This window comes from Micromys minutus, assembly GCF_963924665.1.
Source record: "Micromys minutus genome assembly, chromosome: 14".
NCBI lineage: Eukaryota > Metazoa > Chordata > Mammalia > Rodentia > Muridae > Micromys > Micromys minutus.
Window position 1 is genome coordinate 23,932,313 of NC_137983.1, and position 26,619 is coordinate 23,958,931.

The following is a 26,619-nucleotide window of genomic DNA, read 5'->3' on the forward strand; positions in this document are numbered from 1 at the left end:
GTTTTAAGAGAGCAATCTGCTCTGTGGTATTTTTTGAAATGCGTACATCCACTGATGTTCAGTCTAAAACTGCTCACTAATGTTTCTCTTATTCTAATTTCCTTAGGTTAGACAGGTATCATCAGAGAGGCAGTTTATTTCAGTGATGTGTGGCCCACTAAGCACCCAGGATATACTCTCAGATAGACAGTGACAGAAATGAAGATATTTTAGAGGCACATTTGTCCAATTAGATGACCTTACAAAATGTAACTGAAGCCCAGAAAATGATGGGTCAGTAGTGGGCGGGACCACACTTGACCAGCCCACCATACAGGTTCATGTTCTCTGCCTTCTATTTAAATTAATTTAAATTGCCTTTTGGGACCCTGAAAATGGACCTGAGGATTCACTGGATCCTTCTGTTCTTCTTCCCAATGTTGTCTTATTGAAAAAACAATCTCAATTTTCTGCTTTCTACTATGAATTTGGCTCTTTTTAGTGGCTATTGAGGATGGGTGACCAAACATGGCTTGGAGAACAGGCTTCAAGATGAAAACATAGTTCAGCAAATTATTAGAACTGTGTGAAATCTCACTGGGAGTCACGTTTCTCCATCAGATAGGAGCTTTTTTTTCTTCCACCATGAGATTTCTAGGAAAATTCCTGTTTCCTTGGTCTTCTCTTCAGAATACCTTCATTTCTGCCAGGCCAGTTACAACCAACTCTACCCCCCAGTTTCTGTTTTAACTTCTCAGTCTTGAGGTGGAACTTGTCTATGTTTAAATGAACACAGAGAGCAATGAAGGAAGGTTAGAACTTAAGTATTATCAGCTACCCATGCATATAAAGCTTTTTCTTCTAACCACTTGACTTTGGGAAGAGCTGGCACAACCAACTTCATTTTGGTTTGAGAAAGGGGTTTATTATAAAGCCCAGCCTTGCCTCAAACTTAATATCCTCCTGCTTGAGCTTTGTCAAGGCCAGGATGACGAGAAAACACTGCCATGCCCAGTGTGACCCTGTTTTAACTCTGACAACTCCCCCCTTCTCTCCTCCTTTACTATATGGCCATGGATTTTGGAGAAACTATTCTCTGAAACAACAACAAACTATTCTCTGAGCATACAGTGAACATGTCCATGGCCCAGTACTTGGCTAACATGTCCTAAATGTTATTTGCTGATTAAAACTTTTAAGTTGAAGTGAAGGTTGGGAAGAGCTTGCTTCAACAATGTATGTCATTGCAATTGTTACAGTTTCCTTGGTAGGCATGCATTTACACAAAAAGAACTCAGCTTGGGTATTTTGTTTTGTTGTTGTTTGGGTAGGAGGTGGTGGTTGGTGTTTGTTTTTATAGCATAAAACAGGATTTAGTGTAACAAGACTGACCTCAAACTTCATATGTAGCCTAGGCTTACCTTAAAATTCCTGGCCTCCTTCCACTTCCCAATGACTAGGATTCTAAGCAAATGACACTAAACCTGGCTCAGGTTACAGACTTTGACTTTTAACAAAAAAGTAACCTATTAATTTTTTTTATTAAAGAAAATCTTTTAATTATATGTTCCCAAAGCCATCATAGAATTAGCTTTGGAAACATTCTGCTCATCGGTGTCTTTAGCAAATATAAACCCCCAGAACTGAGGAAACCCACTGGCCTGATTCATGTCCTACAGGAACACTGCATGCAAGACATATGCAAAAGAGATAGCTACATCCAAAGGTTAGGCTGCACTATGTATGATTCATCAGCCTGCCGCTGAAGGAACAATGTCCCTTGAGGAACACAGTGTTTAATCATATCTTTGTTACACAAGGGTTTCATAACATATGATGCTCAGTAGGAGCTTCTCCCACCTGGCTGCATTCAAGACCTCCCACTTCCTGGGTCAACATGGCTAAGCCTCACCCAGGGCCGTGCCTTCCACAACTTGCCCATTTTAGTGGCCCCGCAGGGCTGATGTAACCAAAGCTACTCTTTCCTTAGGAGAACCCCACATGCCACCCGCCCTTGGAAGCACATTTCCTCACATCCCCACAGCTCTGTGATGTTGCATGTCTCAACCTTGACTGCGGGTCCCAGCTTCCCTGGAAGCATTTTATCTGTCTTAAAAAGACATAATATAATGGTTTGACAATGTAATCTTTGTCATTTTTGATATTGAATGAAATATAGTGGTTATATTTGGGGAAAATATACTGAAAAGTTGATGTTATTTTGCTGTTGTTTTTCTACTAACTGCAATTATGAAATTAAATCTGTACTCTAAAATAAAACCCCTAGTTCCCACCATATAGAATAAATATATCTGTTTATTTAATAAATGCTCATGTATCCACTCAGTTATTCTAGCAACTGTGAAAATAATAAATTTGACACATTAGACCTAAGAGTGCAGTGAATTCTTCAAATACGATATTTATGGCAAAAAAAAGTTTTACATCTCTTACTGAGATGTATAGATATATGAGATGTATAGGTATGTATATATAGACCTATTCTCAAATGTAGGTCTAAAAAATATCACCATGGAAAACAGTATGGCTAATAATTAGCTTTTTATAATCATAGGGAGAAAATCATGTTGGTTTGTTTTGTTTTGTTTTATTAAAAAAAAAGACATAGGAAAAGCCCATAGACTAAAAACAAGACCACTCAAGGTAGCTGTGGTGGCTCTGGTCCATGATTCCAGCACTAGAGAGGCCGAGGTTGAGAACTGCTACAAGTCTGGGGCCAGCCTTGGCTACACAGCGAGACTCTGTCTCAAAGAAAAACCAACAAACCAAGCAAAGAAAGAAAGAAAATTCTGGGCATCAGAGGACATGGGCTCAATTCCCAGCAACCACATAGCAGCTCATGACTGTCAGTAACTCCAATTCCAGATCTGACAGCCTCACACAGACATCATATAAGGCAAAACACATAAAAGAAAAGTAAATCATTTAAAATATTTTTTAAAAGAATGAAAAATTCTTGAGATATATCAAAAAAAATTTCACATGGGGTTCTCACATAAATTTCTTTTTCTTTTTTGAAACAAAGTTTTCTTCAAGTTACTTGGTGCAGGACAATCATTCCCAAGATCTTCCTATCTTAGCCTCTTGGCTGCTGGGATTATAGATGTGTGCTCCCTACCAAACCAACCCATAGTGTGAATATTAATTAAGGAAATATACATTACATGTACATACACACACGTATGTATGTATGTATGTATGTATGTATGTATTGCAATAACATCTCTGTGATAATAGGAAACCTGAGTATTGGCTAGATATTTAAGGATATTGAGTGATCCCTGTCAAATTGATCAGCTAAAGTAATGATACCATGGTATTTTTAAAGCATGTATACTTTTACAGATATATAGTGAAATATTTATGGAAAAAACATCATGTTTGAGATTTGTTTGAAAATATTTTGACATCTATCACAAATTGTTTCTGTAGTCAAAATGGGTCAAATATCTATGACAATCCTGAAAGTCAGGGAAAAGATGGAGGCACTGCTGAAGCAAATTTGGTCAGGAATTGATTAATATAAAAATTAGGGAGTGATCTAGAGTAAATTTTACTTCTTCCTTTGTATACAAATTTTTTTCACAATAAAAATTACAACAAAATTTATCATTAATCCTATGCTAAATTTATTTATTTATTTTGGTATTTGTGCAAGTGAGAGTGAAAGACAGAGAGAGAGAGAGAGAGAGAGAGAGAGAGAGAGAGAGTTACGTACATGTCTGTAGAAGCTAGAAGAGGGTTTTTTTTTTTTTTTTTTGATTTCTTGAAGCTTAAGTTAAAGGTTGTTCTGAGTCACCTGACACAGGTTCTTGGGACCAAATTCAGGTCCTCTAGAAGCAGTCTCAACCACCAAGCTACCTCCCCAGTCCCCAATCCTGTGTTATTTTTAAAATAATCAGAAACTTTAAAATATCAAAAATGAAACAAAGTGTCACTGCTGCGTAGTCTATGTAAAATTCTTATTTTCCATTACAGAGAGAAGCATCTCTCAACCTTGAACAGCTAGCTAATATTTCCCTAACACTCTAACTACAGGAGCTAGAGAAATGGCTATGTAGTTCCGACAACTCACTGCTCTCCGAGAGGATCCGGGTTCAATTCTTAATACCTACATGGAGGCTGACAACCTTCCTTAACTCCAGCTCCAAGGAATCTGAGGGCTCTGTAGATAGCAGGTATGAGGATGGTGCACAAACATACATACAGGCAGCCTAAACACATAAAGAAAACCTAACAACAGCTAGCCGTGTGTACCCACAATTCTATACCCACATAATACCTACGTATTCAACCAATCACTGGTTTGTACAAAACATACACCGAGTTTTTCTTCTCGGTTTTCTCTAAATAGTACAACACAACTTTTATATCATATTAGGCATTAAAAATAACCAAGGGGGTAATTTCAAGTAAATTGAAGATGTGGATGGGTTCTACACAAACGCTACTGCAGCATTCTCCATGAAAGTGCCTGGCAGGGTGGAGAATCCTGGAAAGCAGCCAAGCACCCTCATGGTACTCACAGGATGCTGTCCCTTCTGAAGTCTAATGAGGTAACTACACTCTGTCACTTTGTGGTTTGTTTTTTTTTTTTTTTCTTTTTTTCTTTTTTTTTTTGTAAATAAATCAGAATGGTTCACATCTACTTCAAGTTTGGTTCTAAGGAGCCATGGAACCTTGCACAAAAGCCACTTGACTCATACTTCAGTCCCTCCCTTTGCACACAGAAGCCAGTATCTTATATCATCTCAAGGGTGGTCTCTGGGTCTCTAGCTGTGCTCTCTGCTCTCGGCTTAACAACTGATGCACCTCCTCAGTCAGGCATGGGATTATGTGACTGACACCCTCCTGGATATTTAAAAAGGGCTACACCTCCGATGCACTAAGATCACTGACATACAGGTGTGGTTAGACCACCTAGTCACCCAACATCCTCAAGCACACAGACCTGTCTCTATGGAGAACTCCTGGGACTTACATGGGATGATTCACTCACAAAGCAGAGAACAAACCACTGAAACTCTCACTAATGGAGTGTGTGAACTACTGTGTCCTCAACCTAATGGCTTATGATAGATATAAATAGAGTTAATGATTCTTAATAGAGATAGAAATTTCTCTAGTTTTCAAACATATCTCACAGTCTGAAGCCAGACTTCACAGCATTAGGCAGAAGCCAGTTGCTGGAGCTTAACTAGAGCTGAGAGATTGGACTGCCAAGCTCTGTGTATCGGTGATGTCATCTGCACATTTTCTCTGGGACACTGGACTAGGTAAGGTATCTGTGTGCTTATGTCTGCAGGAGGGTGCACACAAAGGAAGAAAGGCACATAAAACACAGTAGCAGAAGGAGAAAAGCCAAAGCCTCTGCCGAGGTCCTGATAAGACAGAACAGGAATCATTACAATATGGTCACAAGTCACAACATGGGCTTTCTAAGCAACCAAAAATTACCTTGATGTGCTTAACTTTGTCTTCTTTTTCTGTCTTTGGTTTCTTTCCTGTGGCAATAAAAAGGTAGTTCTGGATCAGTTCACTGAAGGACAGACAGACATGGACTTTCCTACATTAAATTCTTTCCAAAATCCCCTGCCTCACCTACATGGGATCAAAATTCCACAGCATCTTTTCTGCCTTTGGTGCCTTGAAAGTTATTTTTCCAAGGCCAGTAGAGACAGAATTATCCCCTCTAGAGTGGACAATTATTCTACCCTTGACAGTGGTGATAGAGGCAGAAATGAGCACTGAGGGGTCGTTATTTAGTAGATAAACAGCTTTACCTTTCTTGGAAGGTCGTTCAGATAAGGGCAACATCCGGTAGACTCTGAAGGCATTGTTTCCTTTCTTTATGCTTCTGTCCTTCACTTCCTCAATGTCGGGCAAGGAATTCATGGCACATCGAAAGTTTGCTTTCCATGTTTTTGGATCTGGTTTATCTACTCCTGGTTGATGCTTTCCTAACAAAATAGCCAAAAATAAGGAAAAGGGAGAAGGGACATTAGACAGTGGGTGAGATGTCTAAAACCAGTACTTCTAGGAGGTGCAAAAGGCCTTTTTGTTCCAGTTGAACAGCAATCCCACTTTGATGAGACATTTATAAAGTATTGCCATTTTATTTTACAAAACCTATACAATGGGAGCCACACCATGACAAGCTGGTCACTCTGGCTCTACCATATAGTTTGAGGCGAAAAATAAAATGCTAGAACTCAAAAGCCAACTATACATAAGACTAGAACACCAAGTAGCAGAATTAACTAGCTTCAAATATGAAGTAAAAGGTCCACATCTAAAAATAGCTCCCTGCAGAATTTTTGCAATAAATAAAGGTATTACTATACATTACTAGTGCTTACTTCCCCTAGTAACCATAAAGAACTTATCAGAATAGCATGTCTATGGGAAATTTAAAGACTGGGAACCTCTGGGACGGGTGGGACCTCACTTCTTCTGAGTAATGTGACCTGAACAACTCACACATCTCCTAGATGTACCTGAGGACAAGTCACAGGATTTTTAGAGCTATCCTCACAAGGTAATGAGCCAGGACAATTGTGTAATGGAAACAAAACGACACAACAGCAGTTGTGTGAATAAACAGGCCAAGGTTGGATACCTGTATGGATTGCCCAGTTTCGAAAGAGTGGAGCATCCTTTTCCACATCCCAGCCGTGTCTAGCTGCATGCATCCAGGGGATCTGGAAAATCTTCTTTTCCTGAATGAAAGAAAAAAGAAGTTAGGTAAACACTGAAGCCATGGCTGAAGACACTCTAATGTTCAATTTCACAACTAAGCAAAACTCAATCTGCTGTGTGTCTGTCGGGAAGTCGACTTAAACCAAGACTTCGGCTGTGAAGTGGCTCAGTTGGTGAGGTGCTCACCATGCAAACGTGAAGACCCAAGTATAAACACCATATGAAAAGCTAGGTGTGGTGTGTGACTATGTCTTAGTTAGGTTATGACTACTGTGATACAACACCACGACCAAAAAATTCGGGAGAAAAGGGTTTATTTTGTTTAGATGCCCATATCACTGCTCATCACTGAAGAAAGTCAGGACAGGAACTCAAACAGGGCAGGAACTGTAGGCAGGAGCTGATCCAGAGGCCATGGAGGAGTGCTGCTTATTGGCTTACTCCTTATGGCTTGCTCAGCCTGATTTCTCATAGAGCCCAGTCCAGGGATGGCACCACCTACTGTGGGTTGGACCTTCCCATATCGATCACTAATTAAGAAAATCCCCACAGGCTTGTCTACACTAGATCTCACAGAGGCGTTTTCTTTATTGAGATTCCCTCTTCTCAAATGATTTTAGCTTCTGACAAGCTGACATGAAACTATCCAGCACCGTCTGTAATCCTCGTGCTGGTGAAGTTGAGACCAGAAGGTTCCTGGAGCATGCCCAGTCTTGCCCAGTCAGTAGGCTCCAGGTTTACTGAGAGACATTGCCTCAAAATCTAGGGTGGAGAATTATTGATGAGGACAACTGACATTAGATATGAACAATGGGAAACCCATGAACATGTTGTACACATGCAACACACACAATTTGAAGAAATCATAATAAAATAATTTTTTAAAATCCCACTGCCCCACTGCATCCCCAATTCTGACAATCTGACCTGGAGGATATTCAGAATCTTGCAAGGCCTGGCAGAACAAAAGATATTATAAGGCCAAAGGACAAGGTTTATGCTACAATGTGTCCCATGCTTTGTACCCCAGCCCCACCCCTTTCAACTGACAACTAGCTATTGGCAGAAATGTCTAGTACGTATTTTATTATTTCTTCTTGTCATGCTGCTAAAGGAATGTCTAATGTACTGCAGAACACTGCCTCAGAAAACAAGTAACTTCAGTTTTGCATGTATATTTACTAAATATAGTGTGTGCACGGATGCATGGGTGCACGTGGGTCCACACTGGAAGGCACACAAGAGGATACATGGGCTTTCTGGCATGTGTACGTGCCTCCCAGGTCTAGATCCTGTGTTGGACATAACAGAAGGAAATGCAAAGAGATCCAGTTTGGCAAAGAGTTTGATATAAACTTTGTACTAGATTCTACCTTTCTGAAGAAAACTCACAACGGCTTCAATCAACCTAGCAAACACATGAAGAAACTAATGCTACTGAAAAAAGTCGTACTCATAGTAAAACTCCATGTATGAAAAAGAAGGGGGGTGGCCTGCTCTCTGACCATGCCTGCCCTCTGACCATGCCTGCCTTCTGACCATGCCTGCCCTCTGACCATGCCTGCCCTCTGACCATGGCTGCCCTCTGACCATGCCTGCACACTGACCATGCCTGCACACTGACCATGACTGCACACTGACCATTCCTGCCCTCTGACCATGCCTGTCCTCTGACCATGCCTGCACACTGACCATGCCTGCACACTGACCATGCCTGCACACTGACCATGCCTGCCCTCTGACCATGCCTGCACACTGACCATGCCTGCACACTGACCATGCCTGCACACTGACCATGCCTGCACACTGACCATGCCTGCCCTCTGACCATGCCTGCACACTGACCATGCCTGTCCTCTGACCATGCCTGCACACTGACCATGCCTGCACACTGACCATGCCTGCCCTCTGACCATGGCTGCCCTCTGACCATGCCTGCACACTGACCATGCCTGCACACTGACCATGCCTGTCCTCTGACCATGCCTGCACACTGACCATGACTGCACACTGACCATGCCTGCACACTGACCATGCCTGCACACTGACCATGCCTGTCCTCTGACCATGCCTGCCCTCTGACCATGCCTGCACACTGACCATGCCTGCACACTGACCATGCCTGTCCTCTGACCATGCCTGCACACTGACCATGCCTGCACACTGACCATGCCTGCCCTCTGACCATGCCTGTCCTCTGACCATGCCTGCACACTGACCATGCCTGCATACTTACCATGCCTGCACACTGACCATGACTGCACACTTACCATTTATGCTTGTGCTTGTGTGCACAGGCTCACTTTTGTTTCTTGCAATTGCCTAAGGAGTTGTGCTCACAAGTGAGGAGCTGAAGAAATGAGCCAATTGTTTCACCAAGGAACTCTTGGTTCAAACTATCTAAAATTAAAGCCAAGGTCATGTGACCCCTGTTACCCCCCCCCCCCACTGTCTCTCACTTTTTTAGATTTGGATTCTCTGCCTTGTTGACTTGGATTCTGTGGCGATTAAAGCCCAGGAATGTGGTGGGGTTGGGAGTTGAGGTGGGGACTCTCTCTCTCTCTCTCTCTCTCTCTCTCTCTCTCTTTCTCTCTCTCTCAACTTTTTGGGTAGTCCTGATAGTTTCTAAATACCAGGGATGCCAACATCTCCCAGTGGGGAAAGAAGAAGAAAAAAAGAAAAAGAAAAAGGAAGGACAGTAGGGAATTTCCACCACCTGAGCTCACATAGTGAACTCTAGAAATGGACAAAGCTGTCTCAAAGGGACTTGAGACCTGGACACGAAACCACTCACAGAGACTTAGCTGATGATATTTCAAAATGCTGAAGAGTCTCCAAAACTGAATAACAGTCAGTTGATAAAGAAGAACTGAAAGTGATAGACATTTTCATAAACTCTTCACCATTCAGCATGTGTCACCCACAGGTGGGCCGAAGATGAGGGGAATCCCCAGAAGGCCGAGTGCAGCTTTAATTTTTTAATGTGCATGGAAATCCGAGAGCAAAGTCACTTAACGCAGTTCCTTATCTTCCTGTGAAAATGAATGCCAATGTAAAGGAACAAGCCCGGTGGAAGTGTTTTCCCTGATGCTAACCTTTCAAAATGCTACAGGCTGCTACCAAGATGCTGGGAAGGAAACACATCAACTCTCAGCGGTCCAACCCCGGGCTCTGCACACTATAACACAGACCAGTCAGGCAACATGTGTGCACTGGTACAGTGGGACATCAGTGGTAGTACCCAACTTGTCTCTGCTTGCATTTGAGACCTGCTCCACGGGTGTGGATGTGTGTCTGGTATTGCAAGCCTGCTCAAAAATTCACGACTATCAAAGTCATAGGCCCTGGTTAGGAACGCAGTACATTTTTTCCCTAAATTAACATGTTCCCAAACTGCCTTCTAAATATTTTTGTTTACACCCATAGAATAGTATTGCTCTCAGCCTTAGCTAGAGAAGTTCTTTTGTGCGGTGGGCAGCATCCAATGCAAACTCGTGACTTGTCAGAGTTACTGTCACTAAGAATAAGTGACTATTGAGTGTTCAGTCCCAAATGAGTTATCCACATTGACTCCTCAAAACTCAGACAACATCACAGAAGTGGGGGCAGAAAGAATGTGATACTGGAGAGAGGGGAGGGGTACTGTGACCTGTCACAACCATTGCACCTCTGAACTAGCTCAGCTATGTCTGCATGAGACCAAGCCAGTCAACATTTAGAATGGAAGGGAGGTAGGCTCACAAAGTCTCATCCCTGTCTGAGGTGCCATATTGTCAGTTGATGGCTGCTCAGGAAGGAGTGCCATCTTTCTTTGGAGGTGTGGCTGCCGATATATTGCTCTCACTCTAGTTGATAGCCTCAGCTTGAGTGAGGTACTACTGAAATTCTGAGGCTGGTTTAAAACAAAAGGAGTGAACATGAAGATAGATTGGGGTCCAGGAGGAAAGGGAAGGGGGATTAGGGTTGGATAGGATCAAAGTATATTGTTTACACGTATGACACTGTCAAGAACAAATATAAAGGGCTTTCTACATGAAGTGAGTTCTGACATTACACAACTAGAAGTCATAAGGTAACATTTGTTCAAGCATTGTGTGTCTGCAGATGTGTGCGCATATACGAGTGAGGCACCCAAATAGACCTTTCACCAAAAAACAAAATGTTAAAAAGGTATAAATATACGAAAACATGATGATTGTTACCCACACTAAAGAGTTGTAAATTAAAACAACAAACAGTTCACCCCACCCGAATGACTAGAGAGGAAATAAAGGAAAACTAGAAGATTGGGATACACTGGAACTCCCAGGCACTTTGAGGGAATATGGAAGAACACAGCCACTTTGGGAAACAGTCTGGCCATTCCTCAGGAAGGTAAGTACGCAGTGCTGGCAATGCCATGATTTTACTTAATGTCTGCATGTGTGCTCAAAGAATTATAAATATTCATCAAAAACTGATATGTGGATGTACACATACTTATAAAGCCCAGAGATGGAGGCAGTTCAAATGCCCACTAGCTGATGAACCCATACACCGAGTGTGGTGCGTGCATGCAGTAGACTATCACTCTAGTGCACTTCATGCCTTTCATTGGATGTCATTCCATTTAGTGAATATGGATCAGGAACGAGGTGCTGACAATGCAATCTCATGGGTGGACTTTGCAAAGATCGTCCTAACAAAAATAACCCAGACACAACAAAAGGAACACAAAGGGAACAAACAGCCAGTGGTCCCATTTATACGGAACTTCAAAGCTGTAGAGGTTAGAGGCAGCTCAGCAGCTGCCAAGAACTAAGGAAAGAAGAAATGGGCAGCGGCTACTTAATCAGTATGGTGCTTTCTTCAGGTGGGGTGAAAAACACTCTGGAAAGAGTGGATAGATCTCTGTGCAATGCTTTGCAGGTGCCCAGTGTCTCTGAAATGGACACTGTAAGGTAGCTAAAGTGGTAAGCTTTTAAAAACACACACATGGCTTTTAACTAGTTTTTCAAATTGCATAGAAAGTGCTGCTGGATAAATATATCCCAGAGCTTAAAAATACTTTCATGGAAAGGGGTAAGTCTCACTTTAAACATGCATTTTATTTTGTATTTATATGTATGTGTGTCTGTGTGTGCAGGTTCAGAGGGCATTGGGTCCCTGGGAGCTGGGGTTACAGTTGGTTGTGAGGCACCCTGATGTGTGTGCTGGGAACCAAACTAGTGTCCTCTTCAAAAGCCGTATACTTCCTTAACTGCTGACCAATTTCTCCAGATCCAAGACTCATTTTTAAATTGAGATTTTTTAAAACAAAGATTCTTATCAAAGATCCTTTTCATTCAAGGAACAGGAACTTTGTTGTAACGTGTCTCAAAGACCCCGAGACATCTTCAGAGTCCAGTGACCCAGTCCTTCCCAGTCCTGCACACATGGTGGCACTACACACTTCACATGGAAAGAATGCATCTAAGTGCTCCCATATGTGCAGATGAACAGACATGAACAACTGAGGGAGAACTGGATGAGACTGTCTTGAGCAAAGTGAAAGACACGAGCGCATGCGCATGAGCGCGCACGCACGCACACCCCCCCCCACACACACACACCTTGGTCACCATGGAAACTAGTTCTGTTATCTCCCTCTGCTTCCCCCCACACACTAAAACTGATAAGATGTTCTAACTAGTTTGTTCCTTCTGTTTGGACTTTTTATACTCTGCAGAGATAGTCTGATATTTACAAAAACACAAGCCTATCTGAAAGTGAGGAAAGAAAAGGGCCATTGATCCAATGAGCTGCAATGGTGCCTTGGTCTAAACAAATCTCTATTGTGAATACCAATAACCAAAATGGAAACCACACAAAGAGAAAGGATGAGTCAAACAGTAAATACCTCCTGCATTCCTAAAGAAATGGCCTGGCAAAAATTATAAGCAACTGTACAGATAAATCCAGAACTACACTGGACTCTCCAATCAGTCCATGACAGGACACATGTTAAACAGGGCACTTACTGCTCATGGTTAGAAGAGACTTAAAAGTCATAAAAGCAAACTTGCAAACCAAACATACGTCAAAAAGATTATACACCATGGCCAAATGTGCTTTATCCCTGAAATTCAGAGATAGTTCAATATATCCAAGTCAATAAAGATAATAAACCACATGAGTGGACCAAAATCTCATCATGATCATTTCAATAGATGCAAAATCTACCATGCCTTCATGATAAAATTTCTATATAAAGTAGGCTAGGAGAAACATAATAAAGGCTGTATGCCAGAAAGTCAAAACAATATCATCCTAACAGAAGAAACACTTGAATTAATAGGACAGAAATGAGAAATGAGACAGAGATGTCCACTCTCCCCACTCTTTTTCAGTATTGTACTCAAAGCACCAACTACAACAACAGGGCAGGAGAAGAAAAATAAAGGAAGAAAATAGGGAAAGAAGTCAGACTATCTCTGTTTGCAGAATACATAATACCATACATTAGAGATCCCAATAAAATTACCAAAAAATTTTTAGAAATGATAGATTCAGCCATGTGGTAGGATAGCAAATAGAGAACACATCTTCCTTCAAAACCTTGGTCTGGAGAACTGTCCACATACAGAAGAAAAAAACACCTTTCATGTTTCTATCACCTTTCATAAAAACTAACATCAAGTATATAAAAGACATAATGGTGAGACCTGTAAAACTGAAACTCCTGTAAGAAAACATAGGAAGTATCTACATGACACAGGTATAGGAAAGAACTCCCTGAATCAGACTTCATTGGCTTGCACATTAAGGTCAACAACTAACAAGTGGAATTTTATGAAACTAAAAAGTGTGTCTTCCACACAGCTAAAGATGAAGTCAACAAAGTGTAAGGTAAGCTCAGAGAATGGCTGAGAATCATTAGCAGCTATACATCTGATAGAGGATTAGCATCCAGAGTATATAAAGAACTAAAAAATTAGGGTCAAGCAAAGAAACAAAAGACCCATTTAAAAAATGAACCTAAGTCTGAACACAGAATTCTCAAAAGAGGAAAAAAAGTCTAAGAAATATCTAAAAAAAAAAAAAAAATCAAAAACAAAAACAAACAAAAATGTTCACCATCCTAGAAATTAGAAAAATCCAAATCAAAACAACTCTGAGATTTAATTGCACCCCAGTAGGAATGTCAAAGATTAATAAACAGTTGACAGGAAGGGCTGGAGAGGGGGTGCTGAAAAAGCAGAACTCTCATTCACTGCTAGTAGGATTGCAAACTCGTCCAACCAGTCTGTAAATCATTGTGGGGAAGCTAAAAATAAATTTACCATGTGACCAAATGGTCAACCTGAGAGCACACATGTAAGTAACATTATACAGGCTGAGCAAGTTATATTTATGGTTTAAGAATAAATATCAAAAGAATGAATATAAACAGAAGAAAAAGAGGCCATGAATTTAAAAGAGTGTTGCAGGTGGGGGATGCATGAAAGAATGTAAAAGGCAGAAAGAAAAGAGGAAGTGATATAATTGTATTTATAATCTCAAAAAACAAATTATTTTTAAAAGGTTTCTTGGAAATATACAAAGTACCTAAATATTAGTGGGACAGTGATACTAAAAAACATATTATTGGCTTTTTTCTATTGACAATTATATAGTAGATAAGGAGATATCTTTAAATCTTACAGACACGAATTATCACACAGTGAATTTAAGATAACACCCCCTCCTATCACAAAGAAGATAAAGCTAGATAGTAAGAAATCTAGATGTGGGCACATAAGAACTGAGTCTTCTATTCATTCTAGACATCTGACTCAACCACACTATGTCATTGGCAAAGATTGTCATAGAAAGCAGCTAGCCTTTCCAGGGTGTCTTTCACAATTGGTAAGAATGCCACTCTGGCAACTTCTTACATGTTCATTTGGACTCTTCCACTGTAGCTGGGCCCTACAAGACGATCTCCTTCAATTTTATTAAAAGTGGGATATCAAAACAAATCAAGGCATAATTAAATAGTGGCCTGACTCTGGAGATAGACATGATAGTGCCCAACACACTAATCCTAATAATGATCTCTCTTCATTCTCTCCCTCTTTCTTTCTTCCTTTCTTTTTTCCTTTCTTTCTTCCTCCTTCTTCTTCTTCCTTCTCCCCTTCCTCCTCTTCTTCTTTAGAGTTTCCACAGATAGCCCATTTAGACCCAAATGTTCAGCGATGCTGAGTATGAAGGTTAGAGATACATACCACCAAGCTTGATTATCTTTGTGTGAAAAAACAACAACAAAAATAAAAAGAGCCATGAATTTGTGTTTCTTGCCTTTATCCACAGGTTCACAAGCCACGTCATATGAAAAGCCTCCTATTTGATCAGACACCAGGTCTGGCACTGTACATTGAGAGTAACCACCAGACTGTCTTGTACCAACTGTACTGTACCATACCAACTGCTTACAGGCATGAGTAAAAATGCATCCTGAGTGCACACTGCTATGATCTGGATGTAGCATGAGTGTGTCTTGCATGGATGGGTTAAGCGATGGGCGGGAGTCCAATGTAGAGTAATTAGATCACAGGCTCTGCCCTATGGATAGATCAGTGCTGTTTCGAGGAGTGGACTGAGTCTGGTGGGAGTGCCCTAGTTCCTTACAAAATTGGCAGTCATCATTTTAACAGCAAGTTGGACCCTGCACAGGTCTTCTCTCTTTGCTTACAGACCTGCATCTTCAGCTGTCAGCCATGTTGTAGAGCAGCCTTTACCAGCACTTGGGCTCCATGCCACTTGTACTTTGAGTCATGAAAATTCTATACGCAGATCAACACATTTTTTTTTTACTGCAACACAAAGTGAACCAAGATACCAACTGTGGTTTAAGAGAATCACACAGTCTTAGAGATGGTTCATCTGTTTTACTAGAATCCCAACATTCTTCAACTGGAAAGGAGGTTTTGGAAACGTGTGCAACCACTCAAAATACTAACAGGGGTTCTTTAGAGCACTTGCGAATAGCAAGGAAAAGACAGCAGGCCCTTGGTGGCATATTTATGTCAATAGATTAATGCCGACAAGCCTAAGCTAGAGGAAATCTATGAAAAGATGCCTGTAGGAGTTTAGGTATAGATAGAAAATACTCTGGCCCGCCTGAGGCTTCTACTGTCCAAGTTTCCAGACACACACCTACTGTAGCTTAGCCTTGTGGGTTTCCTGCCTAACAGGGACCCTCAGACACAGAGCAGCCTGGGCATTCCTGTGTCAACATTGTCCCGAGAAGTGGAGGAAGCTAGAGCCAGTGACATGCCCTTTTCAATCAGAGGGCCTCAAGGGCAGCCCAATAGAATTGCTCAAGGGATGACCAGGAGGCCCTCTTCCCAGGTCTTCCTTTGGAAGAGAATTGTGGTGCCACAAGAAGCAGAGAAGCCCAGCAAAGAAGGCCCCCCTGAGCACACTAGGGGTTTGGTTATAGGAGGAGAATTTATTGCCTCTGGCCCTAGAGCAGAAAAATTCGTACAAATCTAGGAATGTATCTCAGTGGCGGAGGCTTGCCCAGTATGCACAGACCTTTTCATCCCCAACACTAGGGTAGTGGGTAGCATACAAGAAGCCCCCATGAAGGAGAAGTACCTAGAGGTGACACTTGTTCTCTAAAGCTGTTATTTAAAATGACCATACCCTAAGTGGCTTAAAGGAGAAATACGTTCTGTCACAGTTCTGAAAGTCAGAAACCCAAAATCAAGGTGTTGGCTGGGTTTTGATGTTTTTAAAACTTCTAAAAGAGACTCTTCCAGACTCTGACAGCTCTAGGAGTTCCTGGACTGTGGCTTCACCACACCTCCTAGCTTCATAAAGCTTCTGTGTGTATGTGTCTTCTTCGGTTTCTTCTAAAGACACCTGTCCTTGGACTTAGAGCCCAGGCAGATAATGCAGATGCTCTCATCTTAACGTCTTTAACTGCATCTGAAACCCTTTTCCAAATAAGGCCACATACCCAGTGGAGGTAGAGGCTACTGGTCACCATCCTATAGAGACCACAGCTTGCCAACGCCTGGTTGACACAAAAGGAACAATGACACCCTGTGTTCTCCACATACACACATGGTCCAGGAGGAGCAACAGAGAGAATGGGAAACTCTGCTGTCCAAAAAAGAAAAAGTGGAAACAGCATTTGCTTTTCTTGAGAATCAAGAAACGCACACTTCGATCTCCCATCATGAATCCAAACTGGAGCCTTCCTTACCTCTCTGTACCTCAGTTTCCTGGTCTGCAACATGGAAAATAACAGTCCTTTCCCAGAGTGGGGATAAAGTGTCGCTGTCTGCAACCCCTTGCTTAGATGAGTAAGTAGCAAAACCTACTTAAAGATGTCAGTGGCCATTGCATCTGTTACCCTGCATCTCCCTACATTGTCTCTGAACCTCACCCCTCTCTCTTTATGCCACTATTTGGATTGTTGCTCACTGAGCAATCACGGGTGACCCGAGCTCTCGTTTGTGTTTTTAGAAGAGCTGAGCATATACCCGAGCCTCACCCTGCAAGCCTGGAAAGAACATGCTGCTTGCCACAAAACCTTCCAGTACATGACAGGACATGTAAAGCAAGTATGTAGTTTACTTATTTCTATTTTGTTGGTGTCCCATCCTGTCTGAAAGAAAAGATGCAAGTGGAGAGATTCAATTACAGTCTTCTTACACTCAAAATAAATGGGCAAGGTAAAGAATGAGCTTTGAGAGGAATCTGAGAAGATAAATTGAAACCTGAGGTTTCGGTTGGTTTTGTGATTTGTTTTGTTTTGTTTTCTCCACAATATCTTTTACGTTCATTAAAAGCAGGCCCCAATCTGCTGGCTTTAAGTACATACACCTGGTGCAAACATAAGGCCTGACCTGTTCAATTCTTCACCATGTCCTTCAGATTAAAAGATGAAGGGGAGTGGTGTGAAGAAGAGGAAAGGGATTTGCTCAGAATTCTTGCTGTTCTTGGTGAAAGAAAAAATATTCTCCCTTGGGCCTCCTTAGGGAAGGCATGACATATTCTGCTCAGCTATTTCTCTAGGCCAGTGGTTCCCAACAGTGGATCCAGACCTCTCTGAGCATCACATATCAGACGCCCTGCATATCAGACATGGACACTACGCTTCCTGACAGTAGCACAAATACAGTTATGAAGTAGCAACGAAATAATTTTATGGTTGTGGGCCACCACAACATGAGAAACCCTTATTAAAGGGTCCCAGCATCAGGAACGCACACACCTGCATTCGGGGAAATGTAAATGATTAAAAACTACTTTGTTAGGGAAGGTAGACACACAAGTAGGGTTTCATATAAAGACGGCACATACATTTGTCAGTTTGCAGTTTGTTTTCTGAGATAGGGTCTTACTGTGTATTCCACCTGGAACTCATTCTGTCAAACCAGACCTCAGACTGGCAAAGATTCCTGACTACGCCTGACTATGTCTGCCGCCCAAGTTCTGGGATTAACGGCAAGAGAGACCACCACAGCATGGTAGGATTTTTCACCTTTTAAGGGAGAAGAGCAAAAAAACCTTTTAAAGGACAGTGGTAGGGGTGGCCCAGCACTCAGGAGGCAGAGGCAGGAGGATGTCTGTGAGTTCAAGGACAGCTTTCTCTAGAGAGTTTCAAAATAGCAAGGTTACACAGAGAAACTGTCTCAACAACAACATCATCATCAACAACAACAACAACAAAACCAAAAATGGAACCTTTTAAAGGTTAAGGTCCTCCACTCAAACAAACAAACAAACACGCAGGACCGTGGCGTCTCTGTATCTTTCCGTGTTTGAGCAGTAGAGAAGCAAAGAGAGGGTCTGAGGACAGAGGGGACGGTCAGAGGAGAGCACACCACAGTCTCACAAAGTCACCTGGAAACCAAAGGTGCTCCGGTTGAGATGAGAGTCTGAGAAAATGACAAAACAAAATAAAACAAACCTTTCTTGCAAAGAACTTGCAAGTGAGATTGGCAGACCCAGACTCTGTGCATTGCAGTGACCGTGTGTATGCGACAAACAGTCGAGCTGAAGCTGGGGACTCCACAGTGGACTTTATAACTTCACTAGCGATTATAGTGTTATGGGCTTATCCACTACAAAGATAACTACATAAAAAAAGAAATCCATAACATCTCAAGCTTGAAAACGAATTAGAGTTATAACACCCTTCATGATGCATGGGCCCATTACCCATAGTCCATTCTGGTTTGTCACTTAAAATTCACCCTTTCCCTGTACCCTGCTGTCTCTCAGAAATGTGGCCAAAACCTTTTTCATATGATGCATTCATGTTTTATAATCACTGCTAGCTGGCTGTTTCCTGTAGGAATGCGTATAAGATTCAGAGCACAACTTTATTTGGTGGTCCAGGGGGCCCACTTTCAGCAAGAGACACCTACCTTCTCTTTCTCCTTTCCTCCTCCTCTTCCTATGTCTCTTTCTGTCTCTCTCTGTCTCTTATTTTCCTGACACACATATACACACAGGCACACACACACACACACACACGCGGGGGGGGGGGAGTGCACACCTACCTTGTTCAGCCACTTTAGCCCTGGTATCGTATTTGAATTTATCTGCTCCTCCAGCCACGGGCGCATTCGCATCCGCTCCACCGGCATGGTATCCTGTGGCAGAAGAGAAACATAGCGTTTGGTATTTCTACAGCTGACTGTCTCATCAGCACCGTGAAGTTCTCTACCCCTGCCATGACCCTTTCCCAGCCCCCTCCTCCGAGGCAGGAGTTGAGTATAGTCAGCTCCCTTCCACCTGCTCTTTCCACAATCCTCTTCTCCCAGGGAACCTCCCAGGGAATGTCAAAATAGACCAGGCCAGACATTCTCCAGGTTGACTCTCAGCTGAACAAAGTTCTTATAGACATGGAATGCCATGTGCCCAACTAGCTGTAGGCCCAGACGCCTCTTAGTGACTTTGTCTCAAGCAAACCTTTACCCTTCCTCTTTGTGCTGTGCTTGTAGAAGAAACTGTCAGCATATTAGATATTCAAGGCCCAACATTTTACTTTCCAAAGGAAAAGCAAATACCAGGCAAACAGTTCTGAGACGAAGAGCTATGGTGACCAATGCATTCCTTGAAGACCTAGGGTGTATCAATCCTTTGACCTCTCAATACTGGCACTAAATTACTGATTAATATGGTTCACTAAAGGTCTGTTAAAGTTTGTTACTGCCTAGTCATTCCTTCTAGACGTACTCTATGTTCAGGGCTCAGCAGTGACTTCCCTGTTCTCCTCTTTGCTTCCTCATTTTCTCTAGTACAATCTCTTAGTCACTGCATCCTGCCCTGACCTCACTTGCATGCCTTTCTCCTTTGCTCATTTTGCCTTTGAAAATTACTGTGTGAGCCACCATGTGGTCCTGGGATTTGAACTCAGGACTTTTGGAAAAGCAGTCAGTGCTTTAAACCGCTGAGCCATCTCTCCATCCCAGGACATTTTCTTAGTGATCATTGAGGGAGGGCCCAGTCCATTGTGGGTGGTGCCATCCCCGGGCTGGTGGTCCTGGGTTCTGTAAGAAAGCTAACTAAGCAAGCCATGGGGAGCAAGCCAGTAAGCAGCATCCCTCTGTGGTTTCTGCATCAGCTCCTGCCTCCAGGTTTCTACCCTGTGAGTTCCTATCCTGATGTCCTTCAGTATTGTACAGTGCTGTGCAAGTATAGGCCGAATAAACCCCTCCCCTTCCTTCCCAAAAAAGAAAAAAAAAAAAAAAAAAGCACTTGCATAGCTGGAATATCTTCCCTCCACCAAGCCACACATTGCCTCCCCCAACCCTAGCCATACACACACACACACACAGACACACACACACACACTCACACACTCCTACTAGACTCTACAGCAGTCTTTCCTTTTCCTACCCCAACACAGCGGCCCCTGTGGAATAGCTAATAAAGCTATTCTCTCCACCCAACATCTGCCTACTGTCAGTACGTTTACATTCAGTCTGACACCTGGGATTCGAGGTGACATTGACTCAAACTTCTACTCTATAAGAGTTCACAGGCAATGTGACATTACAGCCCTCTCTCCAACCTGTAGCTGTCTTATGTCTTTAACTCCTCCACTCCAAACTTAACGTAAAAAAAAAAAAAAAAAAAAAAAAAAAAAAAAAATCCGTTCCGATGAATGCGGATTCACACCGCATGATTCTTTCTTCCATCTTGCCAAGCAATTCTCTATGCTCTACACTCTATCCTCTATGATCTCATGATGCCAAGAAAACAAGCACCATGACAAGAATCAGCAAGAGCCACCCCGTTGTACATGGGGGCCATCCCCCCTTTTCTCAGTGTGCTGTCACCGCACAAAGCACAAGTCCACCATGTATCTCCATCACAGCCTTCCTTCCTCCTCAGCCTCGTCGATCTTTATCCATGTTCCAAGACCTCCTCTCTATACTTCTCACAAAGGTCATTCCAGAACACTGCAGCCTGGAGCGACCCCTCCTCTCCCAACTCCCACATCACTCACATATCTTACGCCGATTAGGAGAGAAGCAGACATTGCTTTAGAGCAGCTGTTTTGGACGCAGCTTTCATCTTATGTCTTGTTACGCCTGTAAAGTTTTCAGCTGTGCACAGCCACACTTTCCCATGCAAACTGGGAGCTCTTTGGGAGGATGAACTTCACTCCTTAGAGTAAAACGCACAGTCCAGTAATAACCCGAGTTCTGTCTTCTACATAGTAAATGGTTCAACACAAATCAGGTAAGTTCTGACAAGCAAAGCAAAGCTGCCATGGAAGGGTGGCTTCCTGCAACATCTGCAGGCTCCAGGTGGCCTTTCTCTGAGATAGTAATAAAAACCTCGGAGGCATTACAAAAGGATATGGGATGGTGATGAACAGTCACCAATACAGCTGCTTTTCATGAATCTCAAATGTGTTCCACTCATGCATTTCCTTAGTCATTCACCATACACCCGTGCAAAGACCTTGGGTTGAAAACGAGATTCTGAGAGTTGGACAGGATAAAACATCTCGATTCTTGGATGGCTCTTAAAGAAGGGAAATAGAAACATGAAGAGTCCTGTGTACCGGTGGAAAGAGTTGCCAAAGCATTCTGAGAACATTGGGAGAAGCCAGCCACACTGCTGACACCATAGAGGCTCTGCCTTGCAGAGCAGTGACCACAATGTCCTCTTCCTTCCTTGGAGAAAGACCTCAAGACATGGGATAAAGAGAGAATAACAAAAGTGGGGACAGTTTCTGGAGTCATGAGTAGACAGCAACAGATGCTACATCTGAGGTGACGTAACAGAAGTACTGCTGGCATGCCTAAACTTAGTGGCAGGACAGGATGAGGGGCAGGTGAGTAGCCATGCTTTTATTACAATACATACTTTTATCATCTCAGTATATTTTCTCCCACGCTTTTTTCACAAATAGCCTATCTGAGGAAAAAAATAATAACCACGTGAAATATTTCATGAAGCTTTCTCTCCTCTAAGCAACAGTTCATAAGGAGAGATATAGCTGGTGTGCATTATTTCCAAGTTCTTTACATAGGAAATAGCTTACTAAAGATGTATTTGTGACTGTGAAATGCACCATTACATTGTTTTCATAGTCATTACAGATTAACCCACAGGGGGAGAATGCTGGATGCCTGACACTGACACACCCAGCTGAACAAAGCAATACTCTACGTTCTCACCACCCTCTCCTACTTCAAACTAAAGTCCTTTCTGTGGTCTATTTAATATAATATTTTTCACATCTCTGTATTTTGTGTTGATCTTCTTCACATTTAAACACCCCCCAAAAGTAGTGCTAAGGTACCGAGCTATGAATACATCTAGCAGTTGATAGGACTTGTCCCCAACCTTTACAGTAGAGTCACCAGAAGAGAAGGGCCAAGTGGAAGCTTCTCTGCCAACCCCTCCCCCTATACATTCATATAAACTGAAATGCCCACATACACTGAAATGCACCCACACATGCACACTCAAGCACACCTACAGATTCATACATTTATATACTTAAAGTCATGCAACACACACACACACACACAACTCAAATATACACACATGCATCAAACACACTCATACATCCATGCTTATGGTTACTTATACCAACATGCTCAAACATAAAAATATGCACACTCACCTGCCCACTGTAGTTTGATTATATTTGCCCCCTTATATTTCCATATTAAAACCAAAACCTTAATATATCAGTGTTGAGTATTGTGGTCTTTTGAGGATGTATTTATTTAGTGGTAGTTACACCTTCCTATAAACACATTTAAATTTCAGTGAAAGTGCTTTCGAGATAGGTTCTCTTGCTCGTATGCACTTCTGACATGTGGAAATTCAGGTTTTGTCGCCTTTGTTTTTTTGTCTTCTGTCATGTGGGGACACAGCGAGAACATCCTCCCTAGGTGCTACTCCACTGATCTTGGACTTGCCAGGTGAGACTTACAGAAAAATGGAATTTCTGTTCTTTACAAATTACTCAATCTGTGCTATTATAACAACACAAAAACAATCCAAGACATCTCTCTCTCTCTCTCTCTCTCTCTCTCTCTCTCTCTCTCTCTCTCTCTTTCTCTCTCTCTCTCTCTCTCTCTCTCTCTCTCTCTCTCTCACACACACACACACACACACATACACAAACACACATGCTGTGACCACACACACACATACACAAACACACATGCTGTGACGTGCCTCATGCAGAAAAATATATGAAATTAGACTCAAGAGACTCAGTCATGAGTCATATCTATGTTATATGTGTTTAACCATGAGATCATTTTGTTATAGTGGTTTCTTCTTGAGACAGGGTCCTTCTATGTAGTCCTGGTTGCCCCGGAACTTGCTATGTAGATCAAACCAGCCTGGAACTCCCAGAGATCTGATCTCCTCTGCCTCCTGGATGCTGAGATTAAAGGTAAATGCCATCTTTCTCTGCATAAACTCAGTGTGAATCAACAGGGTGTGTTAAACAAGTTATCTTAAAACATAAAGGCGATTTATCAACTGATGAGAATGTCCTGAGCAGCATCTCACCAGAGGCTGATGTCATTGTAAGAGAGAACTGAAAATACAGACATCCACAAAGAAGGAACTGTGGGTATGGATGTGGAGAGAAGACACTCCATGTCCACGTACGCAACACCAGCGACTGGGTGAATCTTCTCACCAAACCAAGGAATTCCTATGGCTTGCAGAATCTAGAACCAAACAGTTAAATGGAGCCTCTTCTATAGTTTCCAGAGGAAGCAAGCACCTTGATTTCCTACCTGTGGTAGAACTGTGGCAAAAACACTGCCATGGTGATTAGCCTGGTACTTTGATATGGCAACCACAAGAACTAACACAGGAAGGAGAAAACACAAAGACCTTGAAGAAGAAAGACCAGCAACCAGGCAACAAGAGGAAGTACTCGAAGGACCAGCCTGACCCTACAGGTCCTAGAAGGCCATGGTGCAACAACTCTAACACCAGAAAGAAAGCTAATAAGCTTGTAGGTCCCTGGACTGTGCTCTGAGAACCCAGGCTATAGATACCCTTTAATGTTTACACAGGAATTGCTCGGATATTCTGGATCATCCTACAACGTCTGGTCTTTCCAGCCAGCAGATCATTTCAGGAACACAATCACTCACACACACACACACACACACACACACACACACACACACACACACAAAGACATGTGAATAAACACATAAAAAATGTTTAGAAATTTTCTAAAAATTTATTTTCAATGTTTCTCTTCTATCACATACAACATACATACCAATGCTGTAGTTGAAGGGGACAGTATCTTGTTCTTTTTGCTCTTTCTGTTGAGGATTCATTTAGCTCTACACTCTAGCAGAAATGCCCTACTACTAATAATAGCTACTGTCGGAGTGTTGACCTTGTTCTTGCTTTTATAATTATCTACCAAAAATACTAAATTTCTCCATCCAGAGTTGGCTTAGTGGAGGAAAGTACAAAAAAATGTAGAAAGAACAGACTCCATCAAGATGTCCTCTGACCACCACATGCAGACCATGTGGCATCTTTGAATATGAAGAAATTGCTTTATGGTACTTTCCAGCAACCTCACTGGTAGCTAGCTTCACTCCCCTTGCCCTGTGGGCACAGCTTATGTAAAATAAAGGTCACACGAGCTCAGACTATGCAAGACTGTGACAGCTGATATGGTAACTAAGATGCCTCTGATGACAATCATTGTAGCACATGGACCAGGGGAAAACTCATTGCCCAGGTGTGTTAGAGCCACTTCATGTTATCTATGGAATTTGATGGAATTTTACACTTAATGTTTTCTGAATACCATTGACTCAGGACAACAGAAACCACAGAAAGCAAAAGCACTAAGAGGTTGTAACTACTGTTTGGTTATCAGTATTGTGAAGGCCACTACAGAAAGCCAGGCAAGGTACTTGTGATCTATATACCAGAAGTGGTTCCTCATGAAGTGAACAACAACACAGTCCTGATGGGTGCCATTGGCAGCCATGTTTACTTTCCAGCTAAATAACAGAGATTTGGTTATTGGGATAGTAACACAATTTTATGACACTTTTTACAATAGCAATATTGAGTTTTCTGAAGACCTAGCTATTAATATTAAAGTTTTGCTTAGTTCTGTTATTTAAATATTGTGGCCCTAGGAGACATGGACTTAATTAGGACATACCCACCCCTATAGAGGGATAGGTTGGAGAAGTGCTGAAAGACAGCTGCTCAGGGAGTTGAGACTCTAAGGAGTCTATGTGATGGGGGGAAAGCCAGGGGCCATACTTGTTACTCTAGAATGACCTTAGTTAGGATGGCCTCTCTGTTGTTCTATCAACCCTTCCTTTACCAATTTTTCTTTCTTACAGATCACTTGCACATTCATCTTCTTAAACACAATTTTGAATATTTTGATTTTACATCCTTCTTGAGATGTCTAAACCCCCCAAGTGAATGTGCCAACCCCTGGGAGGAGGTTGTGGGGCTCAGAAGCTGACCAGAATTTGGGGCACATTTAGGTGACTAAGGAGATAACTGGAGATCAATACTCATCCACAAAAAGGAGGCCCTGGAACTTTCCAAAGCTTTGTAAGTAATAAACTAAGAAGGGCTGGAGCTGGAGCCCAGTTGAGAACACTTGCTACTTTTTCAGAAGACCTGGGCTTGATCTCAGCACCTATGTTGGGTGTACATCTGTACTCCACCCAAACACCTGTCCCTCCAGCTTAGGGCATGATACAATGCTTGTAGCTGCCAAGAGCACCTGCACTCATACGTACACACACACACACACACACACAGTCACACACACACTCACACACACACTCACACATACAGTCACACATACACTGACACACACTCACACACATACACATTCACTATTGAAAATAAAATATAACAAATGAGAGTAAATAAATAAAATAAATGGATAGGTTCAGAAGATGAATCAGTCTGTAGAGGGCTTACTTTGCAAACATGAAGACCACAGTTAGATCCCTGGAGCTAAAATTTTTTAAAAAATGGAAGAAAGAAAGGGAGGGGGAGGGAGGGAGGGAGGGAGGGAGGGAGGGAGGGAGAAGCTGGCTTTGGCAGCACACATCTATAAGCAGCTTTGGAAAAATAGAGGCAGAAGGATCTTTGGAGCTGGCTTCTTAGTCAGCTATTCTAGCAATACTGATAAGCTGCAGTTTAACTGAGGGGCTGTGTCTCAGACAATAAAAGGGAGAGCAATTGATAAAGATATGTGATGTTGACCTGAGGTCTCTACATGCATACAGGCACATGTGCACACACTCCTGTACACATGTACACATTCACATGCAAAATAACCAAAGCAGAAATAGACTAATGCCAAGCAAAGATGGAAGCCCAGGTTTTTGTTTGTTCGTTTGTTTGTTTGTGTTTGTTAGTCCAGTTTTGAATTACCCAAACTCTACTCAG

At 42.2% G+C, this 26,619-nt stretch overlaps 1 protein-coding gene across 5 annotated transcripts in view; it reads right to left on the reverse strand.

Annotated features, from left to right (window-relative positions):
• IRF2 (interferon regulatory factor 2) overlaps window positions 1-26,619 on the reverse strand; it is a 104,801-nt gene that overhangs the window by 33,556 nt on the left and 44,626 nt on the right. For 4 of the 5 annotated variants that reach the window (XM_080928286.1, XM_080928288.1, XM_080928289.1 and 1 more), the window contains 4 exons: window positions 19,221-19,313; window positions 6,620-6,719; window positions 5,784-5,960; window positions 5,458-5,504 (listed from right to left, as the gene is read on the reverse strand). In XM_080928286.1, coding sequence (XP_080784412.1) covers window positions 5,458-5,504; window positions 5,784-5,960; window positions 6,620-6,719; window positions 19,221-19,307 — 411 coding nt within the window. In that variant the 5' untranslated portion in view covers window positions 19,308-19,313. Of the gene's footprint in view, window positions 1-5,457; window positions 5,505-5,783; window positions 5,961-6,619; window positions 6,720-7,273; window positions 7,592-19,220; window positions 19,314-26,619 lie in introns of those variants that run through there. The other variant, XM_080928290.1, reaches the window with a different exon arrangement.